General features: G+C 46.1%; 1 protein-coding gene across 1 annotated transcript in view; it reads right to left on the reverse strand.

Annotated features, from left to right (window-relative positions):
- Positions 1–14,391, reverse strand: part of ITGA9 (integrin subunit alpha 9) — a 350,494-nt gene that overhangs the window by 284,412 nt on the left and 51,691 nt on the right. Inside the window, exons 7-11 of the mRNA XM_060163908.1 lie at positions 13,753–13,838; positions 11,027–11,095; positions 5,935–6,072; positions 2,518–2,623; positions 1,655–1,749 (exon numbers count right to left, since the gene is read on the reverse strand). Of these exons, the coding sequence (XP_060019891.1) occupies positions 1,655–1,749; positions 2,518–2,623; positions 5,935–6,072; positions 11,027–11,095; positions 13,753–13,838 (494 nt within the window). The remainder of the gene's footprint in view (positions 1–1,654; positions 1,750–2,517; positions 2,624–5,934; positions 6,073–11,026; positions 11,096–13,752; positions 13,839–14,391) is intronic.

The following is a 14,391-nucleotide window of genomic DNA, read 5'->3' on the forward strand; positions in this document are numbered from 1 at the left end:
AGCTTCCAGGAGGAAGCATGGAGAGTGACCTCGATGGCGGCACAAGGATGGCTGCTCCCTGGATGACTTTCAGCTTGTGACAGTGGGAACAGCATCCCTGACCCAGGGTAGAGCAGCCCCTGAGACACGGATGTGGCCCCCAAACTGTGCCCAGAGCCCTCTTCCTCCTGCCACCTCAGCTAAATCCTCTAGGAGTTTATTCCCACCACTACTCATTTCTAATGCACAGAGGATGGTCCATGTAGATAAATGCCCCTCAGAGTATATAATGCCTCACAGACAAATAAACTTCCATAGTTCTGAGTTTTCCAACTGAGCTTCCCTGAGCGTTCCTTTTTCCCGATGTGGAATTGAGGGCGGTGGTTGCAGTAAGAGGTTTGGGAGACAGACTGGCAAAGGTTCATGGTCAAATTGCCATTTCCTAGCTGGTGACCGTGGGCATATTAATTAACCTCCCTGGCCTGGAGTCACCTTGTAAATAAAAGGTGGATAACCAAGGTGCCCATCTCACAGGGCTATTCTGAGGACTAAAGGTGAGAGGGCAGAGCAGGCGCTCAGGAAGCATCCTTGCTCTCACCAGCACCTCCCCTGGCAACTGCCTCTTTCAAGAGTCACGGAGCTGAGCAGGAGGCCCAGCAGAGAGAATCTGGGCTCAAGTGGCAGCAAACCAGCCAGCCCTCAACCCTTCATTAGCTAACTCATATCTGCTGCAGGAAGAACAATTAGGAACGTACACCTTGAACTTACACATATGCATTGCCTCTTAAAATCAACTTGCAAAGCCTTTTCTTACCTAGAGACTTTAGTACGTGGACAACTTTCGATACTCTCCTATTTCATGTTATAGAACGTTTTATAAGAACAGGACTCAGTTCAAAGTTTTGTTTCCTTCGCAATAATCAAGATACAAGGCAAGCTTCTTGGTGACGAGAAATGTCAGCATGAATAGGAGGCGGTAAGCACATAGTAAATGTTCAGTAAATCAGCAGGTGCTGATTGGAAATTTCTCGACATATGCTCAGTCCCTTTCTGTTGCTGACCCACTGGGAGAAAGACCCAGGCCTGTGCCACTCTACATGCAGACATCCACAAACATCCTGACCATGCTTCTGTCCAGAGAGTGACTTCCTTTTTTCCCAGGGGCTGGGCTTGACACCATCAGCAAGACTGAACTCCAAGCTGATATAGCAAAAAACAGAACTCACCACTTCCACGTTCCCAAGTCTGGGGCACGAGGCCAGGGCTTTGACCAGCTCCCCGTTTTAATGCCAACTGTGACAACAGCCCTGTGACAGCTTTCACGTCCCTCCTCCATGGACCACTGTCTTTCTAGATTATATTTTACAAGATATTCCTTTGGCTTAGCACAGATGGTTGACAAAGCAGTAACCAGAAAAAGCAATCCACCTCTTCTTACATAAATCATTCTAACTCTGGCTAAGAATTTGGATCTTATCTTTTGTAGGCAGAATGCCTCCCTGGATATGAGCAAACTCGGGAGTCTATAAATATGTTTTGATTTAAAAAGCAGTCTCAATGGTTTGTGTCTTCCACTGGAGGGGGGGGAAGATGAAGGCAGGAACAACGCCGTGTGTTGTATGTATCTGTGGAATGAATGTATGAACAGCAACCATGACACTTTCACACCAATTACCATGGAGTACTGAGGGACCATCCCACCGGCATCACCATGATAGATGTACACCGCTCCTGAAAAGTCATCCTCCTTGGGTGCGCCAATGGCCACATCTAGGGGGAGAAAAGCAGCTCTGGGTTAGAAAAGCCATTAACATAATGGTGGATTCTCTAATTCCTGCCATGATGTCTAGAAATTTCTTGGTTGTTGCTTGTTCAAGCATTAAACTAGGCACATGATCTCTTAGCAGCAGGAAAAAAAAAAAGTAGAAAGAAAATTATAGAAGCTGAGAAGAGGTTAGTTCCAGAAAATTTCTCCCTCATCCTCATAGGAATAAATTATTGATCTAACCAATAAAAGAAATGCAAATATCAACCACCCACCCTAATGTCTGTCTGAGAAGGGAACTCCATAGACAATGGTTATTGCATAACTGAGAAAGTCAACTCTGTTCTTGGGTAAAGGAATTATATAAAATGGTATTCCCTTTACCAAAAAAATCAACGTTACTCTCACAAACTGACAACTAGATCTTCCTCCATGCTCTCAGAGCATCGTGGAGCATCAGAGGCTCAGAAACAAGCAAGGTTTGTAGTGAGAGGAAGCTGGTTCAGACTTGGCCGCCATAGAAGCCCCTATGGACCAGCAGAAACGTTCACTGCACCACAAACACATAGCAAAGAACACTGAGCTGATGAGAAGGGATTTCATGGAAGCAAAACTCCAGTGGGCTCAGGGCTCAGCCCTGTGTCTACACAGAAAATGTGGTTTCTAACAGGCATCCTCTCCCCAGTGTACATGGATGGGCCTTGCCATGGGCAGGCAGACCCTGGAGCGCCCACGACAGGGGCAAGTTAGAGGGCAGGTACGAGCTCACTGACCTGGGAACCCGTCATCATCGAGGTCGCCCAGGCTGGCGATGCTCTCCCCAAAGTGTGCATTGTAGGCACCATCCCCACTCAGGGCCAGCTGCTCCTCCAGGGCTCCCTGGGAAACAGGATGGAGGGAAAACGGGAAACAAAACAAACAGAATAACCAAAAAAAGAATGAAAAAACAGAGCCGGGAATGCCACCCTGCCCTGCAGCACACCCATGGACAGGAAACATCTGGGCAGAATCCCAGGCATCCAAACATCCCCCCCCAACACCCGATGGTGGCCAAATGAGCTCCTTCCACCTGGGTGCCATGAAGGTCTCCGATCACCTGAGATGCATTTTAGAGGGAAGGAGACCCACTGCTGGCCACTGATGACTAAACCTCTCCCTTGTCCTAATGCTCTATACACCAACCTATTAACCAACCTACCTGCTTGTCCCCACAGTCTCCTCTCCCTGCGATATCCTCAAAGTTGTTTTAGAGGGAGTACATATTTCCATTTCTGCTCTCCTCTGCCTTCTGGTACAAATTTATAAAGCTGTTTTGTAGGGTGCATGTATTAGTAATCTTGGCAGAGGGAATCATGGTTCAGAAAACCCAACACCCAATAGTTCTTGGTTAAGGGGTGGGAGCAGTGATAACAGGACACACGACTGTGCCCATTTTCATGTGTGGTTTGGATTTCCTAAGCAAACACCAACCAACAGAGGGAGGGGTCAATGGTGATGGTGTCACTAAAAGCCATGCCCACTTTACCCCCAAATCATTGACACATGACTATCAGAGCGTTAAAACACCATCTGAGGGACTTCCCTGGTGGTCCAGTGGTTAAGAATCTGCCTTCCAATGCAGGGGACGTGGGTTCGATCCCTAGTCGGGGAACTAAGATCCCACATGTCACAGGGCAACTAAGCCCGGGCGCCTCACCTAGAGAGCCCGCCTGCCGCAAACTACAGAGCCCACGCACTCTGGAGACAGCGCGCCACAACTAGAGAAGTCTGAGCACGGAGAAGATCCTGTGTGCTGCAACTAGGACCCAATGCAGCCATGAATGAATGAATGAATAAATAAATAAAATATTTAAAAACACACACACACGATGTTTTGAGGCACAAGAGTATCTAACCCTGCCCCCGGGTAGAGGCACTCAGACCCACTGTACATCCACAAGCCATCCCAAAGCTTTCATTACAACTAAATTTTTTTCCCACTGTACTCAAACAACTTGCAAACAGTAAAGATGTGATGAGTTCTTAAGTCACCGAAACCTCTGCCCCACAACACAAATGTGTTGATTTCTTCCCATCAGTGTGGTGAAGAAAGAGAGAAACATTGATTCCTTGTATGTACCAGGCACTGTATATCCACATCCTCATTTAAATCACACAGTGACTCTATAAGAAAGACCTTATGACTCTGCCCACTTTACAGATGAGGAAACTGAGCTGCTGGTTTCAAGCTATTTGTCCACATCACACAGGCTAGTAAGTGGCGACACCAAGATTCAAAGGCAAGTCATCATTTATTCCCACTCCTGCACACTGCCCTGCAATCATTAATCACATAAGATGAAATTCAACAGAAGTAAGAATACCCTTGTACTTAGGGTAACCACATGGCATTAAGAAACATTGACTGGGGGTGGGATGTGTGGGTGCCAGCTGCCGCAGAAGGTCTGGGGGATTATCCTGCTCCAAGATTCCATGCCCTGGGGCTGTTGGGCTGATCACCTTATTGCCTGACAAGTTAACACCCATGCAAACGCAGCAGTCTCCTGCATATATGGTGGCCAGCAGCTACTGAATGCCGGCTGTTTTAATCTCCATAACGACCACCTCATTTCTCCCCTCACCTGCCTTGTCCCCCTTCCTGGAAGGTCAGTGCAGATGCAGGTGCCATGAGTTGTTCCAACAGGTACCAGGAAGCATCTTTCCTCCCAGGTTTTAGATCCACCTTCCCAAAGAGTTTGCAAACATCCAAGAAAGCTCAAGGCTCTAACTTCCCCTGGCTCCTCTTTTTTTTTTTTTTTTTTTTTTTTGCGGTACGCGGGCCTCTCACTGTTGTGGCTTCTCCCGTTGCGGAGCACAGGCTCCGGACGTGCAGGCTCAGCGGCCATGGCTCACGGGCCCAGCCGCTCCGCAGCATGTGGGATTTTCCCGGATCAGGGCACGAACCCGCGTCCCCTGCATCGGCAGGCGAACTCTCAACCACTGCACCACCAGGGAAGCCCCCCTGGCTCCTCTTTAAATAACTGCCCTTTCTGGCATCTGCCCACCTAGTTATAGCTAAACACCACCACCCCCTCCCGATTAGGATAACTAACACCTTGGTCACCACTTAAAAGTACACTTTTACTGACTTTTTTGATTATGAAAGAATTACATTCTCACTGTTTGGATAAAGATAAAGCTAAATATCTACCCAAGCATCACCACCTATTAACATTCTCTATGTATTTTGTACATTTTTAAAGGTTGTTTGTACCTGCAGTCTTTATCCTGCTTTTTCACTGATTATCTCATAAACATTTTCTCATGTTAGCTAAAGGCTGATGGTCACAGGATTTATTCATTTAACCATTTCCCTCTTGTTGAATATTCTTTCTTCTAGATCCTGAAAAGATTCTACTTTCTCATTGGTCTCCTGCACCCACGGATGCACTGCTGCCCCTCAGCCCCTGCCCCCACCCACCCTCCACTGTGCTGCAGAGACATCTTTCTGACTCGGCCACATCCTTTTCACGGTTCTGCAGAATAAGGGACATCGTGACTATAGCCCTTGGCCACTGGGGTGGCCCCCCTCCACTCCTCCCAGTCCCAACACGTTGAACTATGGTCCCACTGCCTCACACCTCAATCCACTTGCCCAGCTCCCAGCCCACTCCCGCCTGTCTACCTAACTCCCATTTTTCTTCAAGATTCCTCCCAGCCATCATGTCCTCTGAGAAGGCTTCTCTGCCTCCGTGGGCAGGTGTGTATATAGTCCCAAGGAGACAAAATAAGAGAGATGAAGCATGCCACCTCCAAAGCCAGTTTGCCTATGTTCAAATCCCAGCCCCACTGCTTCTCATCTGTGTGATTTGGGGCAAGTGACTTAACCTCTCTGAGCCTCAGTTTTTTCACCTGAAAAATGGGGACCCCCAATACCACGTGCACATGTCACTGAAATCATTCACAGGAAGCAGGAGAAACGGTTCCTGGTACATAGGAATCACTCAACTTTAGTCATTAAGATTTTTCTGGACCCCTGTATGTTTGCAGTCATAACAGAGTATAACTTTCCATTGATGGAACACGGAGCTTTCTGAAGGTAAGAAGCGTGTCTTTTTACCTCCTCTGGGTGATGGGGCTCAGTCACTACTCCCCTGGGCCAACATCCCTCTCCCACACCCTGTCCACATGTTGCCCAGCTCTGTACTCACGTTTCCTCTGTTGATGTAGACAGTGACCTGCCCTTCGTCCCTGATCTCAGAAAACATGGGGGCCCCCACGAGCAGGTCAGAGAGGCCGTCCACGTTCAGGTCAACTGCGCATAAGGAGGAGCCGAAGTAAGAGCCCATCTGCAACCAAGTCAAGTTGCAACAAAGCGTTCAGTGTCCGTCCTCACACACAAGGCCCCTGCCTTCCTCCAGATGCCCAGCCTGACAAACATCTGCTCCCAAGCCCCTCGGAGGCTGTGCCAGCCATGCCACCCTGGAAACCAGAATGCCTGGGCACGGTGAGATCCCGGCTCCCCTGGCCTCCTGGCAGCCACGTGGGCCCCCCGGTCAAAGTGAGACCCACGTTCACTGGCTTGGAGCCCCACCAAGGGGGAAACAAATGGACTGATCCCTGGAGAACAAGGTACTGCTTTTACAAATGCAAGCTGAGGCTGCAGACATAGGTTACAGCCATAATAAAAGTGCCTCGTGTATCAGACATTTGACAAGGCCAAGCAAGTTAGGAACATGGAATTTCACAATACAAGGCAGGCATGAAAATAAATGTTATATGGGAAACAGATTACCCTCGCCCAGTCTTGGGCATAGCTGAAGACTGGTTAGGAAGGCGTGAGTTGAAGTAACAGAAAAAGGTACAACTCAGAAGACCATTTGGAGGATGAGGGAAAACGGCCAGGTTATATTGGCTTAATCATAGCTTAATTCAGTACCTGTTATTTTATTTTTTACTATTTTTTTAATTGAAGTATAGTTGATTTACAACGTATTATTTCAGGTATACAGCAAAGTGATTCAGTTATACATGTATATGTATACATATATATGGAAAAGAATCTGGAAAAATTCTTTTCCATATATAAATATATATACATACTTTTTTAGATTCTTTCCCATTATATGTTATTACTATATTCAATATATATTCGATTACTATATTCAATTATATTCAATCAGGATACTGAATATAGTTCCCTGTGCTACACAGTAGGCCCTTGTTGTTTATCTATTTCATATATAGTAATGTGTTTCTGTTAATCTCAAACTCCTAATTTATCCCTCCCGCCACCACCTTTCCCCTTTGGTATCCTAAATTTGGTTTCTATGTCTGTGCGTCTATTTCTGTTTTGTAAATAAGTTCATTTGTATCATTTTTTTAGATTCCACATATAAGTGGTATAATGTGCTTTGTCTTTCTCTGACTTAGTACCTGCTATTTTAAATTGGGGGTCTTAAACACAATCCAATGGGATCCAGGCAGGTGATATAACAGGTATAAGGAAAAAGCAGACAACAGTGCGGGCATGCTTACAGGTGGCGAGTGACACTCAGCTTCTGTGTCTAAGAAACAATAGAGAATGATGGAGACTGAAGCAAACTAGAGTCCACAGACCCAGCTAAAGGAGCAATCCCCACCCAGGGGCAGTCAACTCCTGACTTACCCAGAAAAAGCCAACCATCTCATTTTTCAAGAGAAACCAAAGCTCTAAAATTTTATTTGAATTGCCTATTTTTAAAATGCTGACAATTAATTCATATTAAAAAATAATAAACAAACATACCATGCAGGCCAAATGAAAATTTTTGTAGGCTGTACCCTTTCCAAAGGCTGCCAGTGGGCGACCTCTGTTTTTAATTTTAAAAAAAAAAATCTATCCTTTTAAAATAAATGTTTTCAAATAAAAGGGCTCTGGTTTTACAGACATGAACAAGCATTTTCTTTGCTGTTTGTTGGTAGCTAACCCAGGGGAGTTTGAGAGAGGTGGAGGGTACTTTGGTCTATTTCCTGCAGCTCAGCCTGGGAAAGGACTCAAGTCCCTCCCAGTCACGTGCCCAGGTCACTTCCACCCAACCCCCATCCCCACCTGCCCCCTTCCCAAGGGAGAAGGGCACGAGGAAGTTTCAGAATCATGGGGTGGGGGGTGGGCAGAAACCAGCTGACAGTCACCAATTCAGTGGCCTTGCCAATGTCTCTATCTTGACTTTAGTAAAAGAAACCGCTAAGACCCAGGCAAGGCCCTGAAGACCGAAGCTGCTGGCTGTTCTCTCTGGCTGAGTCCCAGGGGAACTATTTGTTTCATTCCAATGGTCTATTTAACTTGGCATCTTCATCGGTGTTCAATCAGAAATCCCCAGACGTGAAGTTTACTATCTAAGTTTTGACATATAAACACTTCACATACTCAATTATTGCAATGAAACTTCGATAGGGCAACGACATGCTTTGGGGTGAGTGTTCCTTGATCAGAGCTCTCCCATCACCCTGGAAATATGAGGACACATGTCATAGCAGTGGAATTGCACATGTATTGGTGATTTCTTACGTGCACTATACGAAGGATGTCAACCAGTAAAGACCAGAACCATTTGGGGTTTTGTCTCTCTTATGGCCAGGAGACAGAACTCTCTGACCAGATTCTGGCCACACGGAAGCAGAAGTGGGTCAGGGGTTTCCTGAGTCAGAACCCTCCTCTATGTGTGGCTCTGGACACAGGGGTAAAGCAAAGGCATCCTTTGAAAGCCTGGGGTCATGTCCTTTCCCACTGAAATAATGGAGAAGTCAGTGGGACAAGAATTTCTCATTTCTTCTGGCACAAGCAGAATAAGATGTCTAAAGAGAGTAATCAGAAAGATGATGACGGGGGCAAAGTTGGAAGATGGTGAAACAAGATGGCAGAGTGAAGGACATATGTTACAATGGTTCAAGGTGAGGGCGAGAAAAGCCCCAAGGAAAATGAATGGCAGCTCTGGAGCTGGGAGGTGAGACAGCTGGCCCATGGTCTCCTCTTCAGGGAGCCCTGTCGTGTCATAATGAGGACACTCAAGCTGACCTGCAGGTTGGTCTGTGCTGGAACCAACGTCATCATGTCCTCGGGAAATTTGGAAAAGCAGATTCTCAAACCTTTCCCTCTCACATCACCCACTCTCAAATCTGCTCCCCCAAACCTGCCCATGACCCAGACACAGATGGGTAGCCATGAAAGCTATCATCCAAACAGGGAGGGTTCTGGGAAAGAGAAAGGGCTCAATTATAGACTGTTGTTTACACCAGGATGACCAGCATCAGCTGGGCTTGTCCTGGGCACAGGCAGCGGGCAGTGGAGGTGGGGACACAGGAAGCAGGAGGGAGGCACGGTGCCAGCTGAACATGAAAATATTCTAAAAATAGGGTGATAGGGACTTCCCTGGTGGTCCAGTGGTTAGGACTCCATACTCGCACTGCAGGGAGCATGGGTTTGATCCCTGCTTGGGGAACTAAGATCCCGCATACCACAAAGTGCAGCAAAAAAAAAGAAATAAATTAAAAAAAAAATAGGGTGATAAGTGTGTTTAAGCCCCACAATTCACTTTAAAGACTCCCTCAAAAAAATAGTAGTTACATAAGATAGATGTGTTAGCGAACCTCAGTGTGGTCATCATTTCACAATATATACATGTACCAAGTCATCACACTGTACACCTTAAACGTGTTATATATCAATTATATCTCAATAAAGCTGGGGGGGGTTAATTTCATGCTGTCAAGCCGAGGTACATTGGAAGGGTAGCAGAGGGAGGGAGGGTTTTCCACAGGAAAACTCACCCATTTATTTTTTTTGGATAAAGAGCTAAAATGTTAGGCTTAGCAGCATTTACACCCTACTTGCTCTTTGGGACTCTTTCTCAGAAATGGCACGGGGTTATTTATTTTCTAACTTTAGAGGTGCTTGGAAATCCTTTTTTGCAGAATTGCTCACAGTCTTCTTCCAGTGTTGTTGCTTTGGGGTTTTGGAAATGTTAAAATAACACAGGCTTGCATAGTTCCCGGGGGGGAATGCAGAGCTGCCCTCAGGGAAAACCTCACAAAACTGAGTTTGGTGATGTATTTTTTATTGAAAAGGTTATGACAGTTATATACTAAAAATACACATGATGGTTGTTAAAACTGCAAAAAGCTCTACTTGAGTGGGATTTTTGGAACTCAGACTATGACTCCCCATCAGAACAATATGCAGTGGTGCCAGGCTGGCATGAGGCAGGTCTAACACAGCAGGACCTGAACTGGGGCACATGGCCCACCCAGGATGGAAACATCATTTTTTCCCCCTCTTCTTAGTGTGATGGTAGGAGAATGTCAGAAGGCAATTTTACCTATCTCCTCAAATCTCCCTCCCAAGTCCCAAGTCCTGTTCTTCTTCCCCGAGCTCACTAAGGCCTCTACCAAGACAACTCTTCAAATCACCCCCTTCACATCCCCACCTAAACTTGTCTCCTCTTAGAGCGGCCAATCTTACCAAATAATCCTGCCGATCGAAGCCATGCCAAGGTGTGCACCACTGATAAGCCCATGAAAAATGGTGTGTATTAATCAAAGGAATCTCTACCTGGCTTAATTTCAGACTACAGTGCAATATAATGGAAACTTGCAGGAAATGGAGAATTAGCAATAGGGTAAGGATAATAAGATGGCACAGGCAGATAAACCTTGCCCAGGACTAATTTCAGGGCAGCCTTCCCCAGCTATTTCTATTTCAAAGTTCTAAAAGGAACCGGGTGATATCTGTTTTTTGTGTGGCAACAGTTCCCATGGCGATGGTGGCAGAGGGCTTGGGATGTAAGCAGGAGGGGCAGCTTTGGGTTGGTGAGATAGGGAGAGTGAGAACCATCTATCTGCCTGCCTCCTTTGAAAGTAATCGGTCATGTATCTGTACTCAACAATGCCTTATCTCTCTGGAGCTGGGAGAAAGACAGACGGAGAGGGACAGAGAGGCAGAAAGATAAAGGCAGAAAGAAACAGAGCACATAGTCATTTTGATGAGTATCTGAACCGTGGATAACCTTTTAGACCTCTGTGCTGTAACTTGGCTGTGTACAAACTCATCTCGCTCCCCGTCTCAGCACGCGTGAATCCCAGGAATCTGCAGGTCACACACAATGCTGAGAAGGTAATGGCTCCAACAGGCAACTGAACATGCCATGTAAATGTAGGGCACAGATGGGCCTTTAAACCAATATTCTAAAAAGTAAGAACTGATTCCCACATGATGACATCTCTCAAACAAACAAACAAACAAGACACTAATCCCAAGGATCTCACCTTTTTACCTGATGCCTGAAATATCTTAATTAAGGTGCCTGATCTTCGGTCAGCTCTAAAAATATAAACCTATGGAAGGAAAAAAAAATCCAGTTAAGATGGAAGCAATGACCAAAGATATTTATCAGCATCCTTCTGGGAGTTCTATGTAAATGCCTGACCAGACACATGCAGATGTGCCTACACTAGCTGATGACAAATCATTTCACGCACTCTGCAAAGAAACTGTCCTTCAATCCTGAGGCAGAAATCACCTCCATGCCTCCTGAGCCACACTGTTTACGGGAGCCACGCCCAGTAAGACCTAAGGAGCTTCCAAATTACTACCAAAAAGTCAACTCCTGGGAAAAGGATTTTCTTCCTCGAAACACTTCCTTCCTTCCTATTAGTTAGAGCTTTAGCAGGTATCACAATACAGTCATCCCTTGGCGTCTGTGGGGGATTGGTTCCAGGACCCCCAGGATAGCAAAATCCACAGATGCTCAAGTCCCTTAAGTAAAATGGCGTAGTGTTTGCATATAACCTAGGCAATCATCCCTACATTACTTAGACTATCTAACACAATGTAAATACTATGTAAACAGTTGTAAATACAGTGTAAATGCTATGTAAATAGTTGCGTGGCAAATTCAAGATTTGCTTTTAGAACTTTCTAGAATTTTTTTCCCCAAATATTTTCCATCCATGTTTGTTTGAATCCACAGATGTAGAAACCCGCAGGTAGGGACGGCCAACTGTGTAAGAGAAGGGATGGACATGAGCATTTTAGACAAAGTGATTCCACAGAACGTTAGTGTCATGAGATCTGCTTGGGTAAATATGAGTTTAGTTTGCAAAATGCCAGAGTTAAACATTAAATAAATTCCTTTACTGGGGACCTTTCAAAGACTTTAGCCTGTGCATTTACACCATGACTCTCTACCACAGAAAGGACTGTTTGTGTAGAACTTCCTAAATGAAATGAGTGTGGAAGTTCTTTTTCAAGTTGCATCTTAAGGGAAGAGTGAGTGTCCCATGAGAACCAGTGTCAGGGAGCCTCCCATGGGGTCAGGAATCACCATCTTAGTGTGAATGCTTTCCTGCCCCAATACCAGAAACGATAACCACCAAGATCCTGAAGGCCAGAGAGCCATCCTGGGGTCCTTGGGAAGCAAGTCTGTACCAGCTCCCATGCCTGGCAATGTGGAACCGTCAGCAATTTTGCCAACTATGACCAGTCTCCCCAGCACCTCTCAGGGGTTCCAGCTGAAAGCAGCATTTTTATGTTCATCTTTGTTAACTAGATCCAGGGTGCCCTCTGCCTGGCTCTATCAGTTTTAAGTACCATTCTCATCCTAAGGCTTGACAGGGACTATACAGTTATCCCAACCACCTGAAGAGAAGACAATTAGATCAAGTTTTCTGTAACTGGTGATTTAAAACAAAACAAAGCTGCTGTCAGCAGCACTGAGGCATCCACACTGCTGTGAATTGGGAGGTAGGCGTGTTTACCGGCTACAGAGATGCCTGGTCACACGCAGCTCCTCCCCCAGAAGAGATTATCAATGTGGGGACAGCCCTTGGCTCTGTCCCTCCACCACACAGAGGAATTCATGTGACTTGGAAAGACTCATCCCTTGCTGGAAGTTATCAGAGTTCATCAGCACACCGCCCCTGTGCTCAGGGCCCTGGGTTTTTACCGTGGCTTCGTTTTCAAGGAAAATAGCATCGGTGTTAACAGGGAGGGAGGCATGTGCTCCAGAAATCTGAGTGTTGACTCCTAACTCCTGCCCAGGAGGATCCAGGAAAACGACCCTCATGAATGCCCAGCAGTCACGCCTTGTCCGCTGATCAGACTGACATCCTGGCCGAACGCTCCAGTTACCAGTGGTCTCTGTCTGGGCCTCTCCAGAATCCACTTTTCCAAGCCCACAGAGATATAGCCAGATTCTATCAAAGGTCCACCCCTTATGGGCTCTGACCCAAAGACCATTCCTCTCTTCAGTCGTAACTATCAAACAAACTATGGAGCTTGTTAAAATGCATATTCCTGACTAATCTGGATCGACTCAACTGGACTTCCTGTAGCCTGGAGCTAAAGATCCAACAAACATAGTCCTCCATATTTCAGGCCCCATAGATGCCATGATTCCCAAAGGGATTCTGACGGTCCTAGATCCATGGGGTCTTTTCTACACTCTGGGCAGATACTTTAGGGAAAGAGACCCGTATATTCCCAGTCTAGCCTCTGGGCTGAATTGGTCTTGTTTCTAAAACATTGGAGGAAAAAATGTGAGAATCTAGGCCTAAAGATAAATAAAAAGGCCCCAAAGATATCTGGGATTAGACCTGGTTCCATTAAGTCAAACTTGGAAAGGATTTGGGAGAGGGGAGGGTTTGAAGTCGGGTAGCGCTGGACACCCTTCCTTTGGAGAATGGCACAATACCACAGGTCAATCTTAATCATCTCTCACACACACAGCATCAGCCATGAAAAACATTCTCAGATGACAAAGTGCAGAGAATGGAGAGGTCTGGGAACAGTATTCATACTCGGATGAAGCTTTCAAAGTAAATTCTCAAAAGAGGCTGTTGGAGATGAACAGATGATTCCTCAATATTTCATCAGTTACCTGCCAGCCGCCCAGCAGAATGTTCACATCAAAGTGAATTGACAAACCTCGAAAAGAGCGGCAGCATGCTCCCCCCATCTGACCCCGTGCTATTCCGTAGACTTTGCTCCTCACCTTCCCAATGCCTTCGTCCTGAGGGGCACCTCCTACCACATCAGTGGTGGACACATGAGAAAAGTGTCCGGCAGTAACTGCATAACCTGCAGAAGATGGGGAGAAACCAAGGAAGGGGCGGAGAAAGAAGACCCATCAGAGGACAATGCTTCTCAAGCATCCCTTATCTGGACAATTATGATCCAGTTATTCTTGGAACATAAATTATCAGGGAATAAATGGCAGCTGTCAGTCTTCTCACGCTGGAATGGCTCATCTCACAAAAAGACATGTTCACAAGGACTCCAGGGCAGGAAAGAGTGCTTTCTGAGTGTCCTCTTTGGAACAGGTGCTGTGCTAAATACTCCACATCTATTTTTTCCTTTTTGAGATACAATTTTCATACAGTAAAGTACACACATCTAAAGTGTAGAATTTAACAAGTGTGTACACATGGACATCACCAGCCAGAGTGACTATAACCACAGAACCACGAGCCCAAAACATTCCCTCATTCCCTCTCCCAGTCACTACCCTCCCCCTGCACGGGTCACCCCTCTCCTGATTTCTGTCACCATATACTACGTGTGCCTGTTCCAAACTTCCCTCAACGTAACTTGTGTGAGGTTCATCCATGCTGTTGAGTATGGTACTAGTTTC

The sequence above is a fragment of the Lagenorhynchus albirostris genome, chromosome 10 (assembly GCF_949774975.1).
Source record: "Lagenorhynchus albirostris chromosome 10, mLagAlb1.1, whole genome shotgun sequence".
NCBI lineage: Eukaryota > Metazoa > Chordata > Mammalia > Artiodactyla > Delphinidae > Lagenorhynchus > Lagenorhynchus albirostris.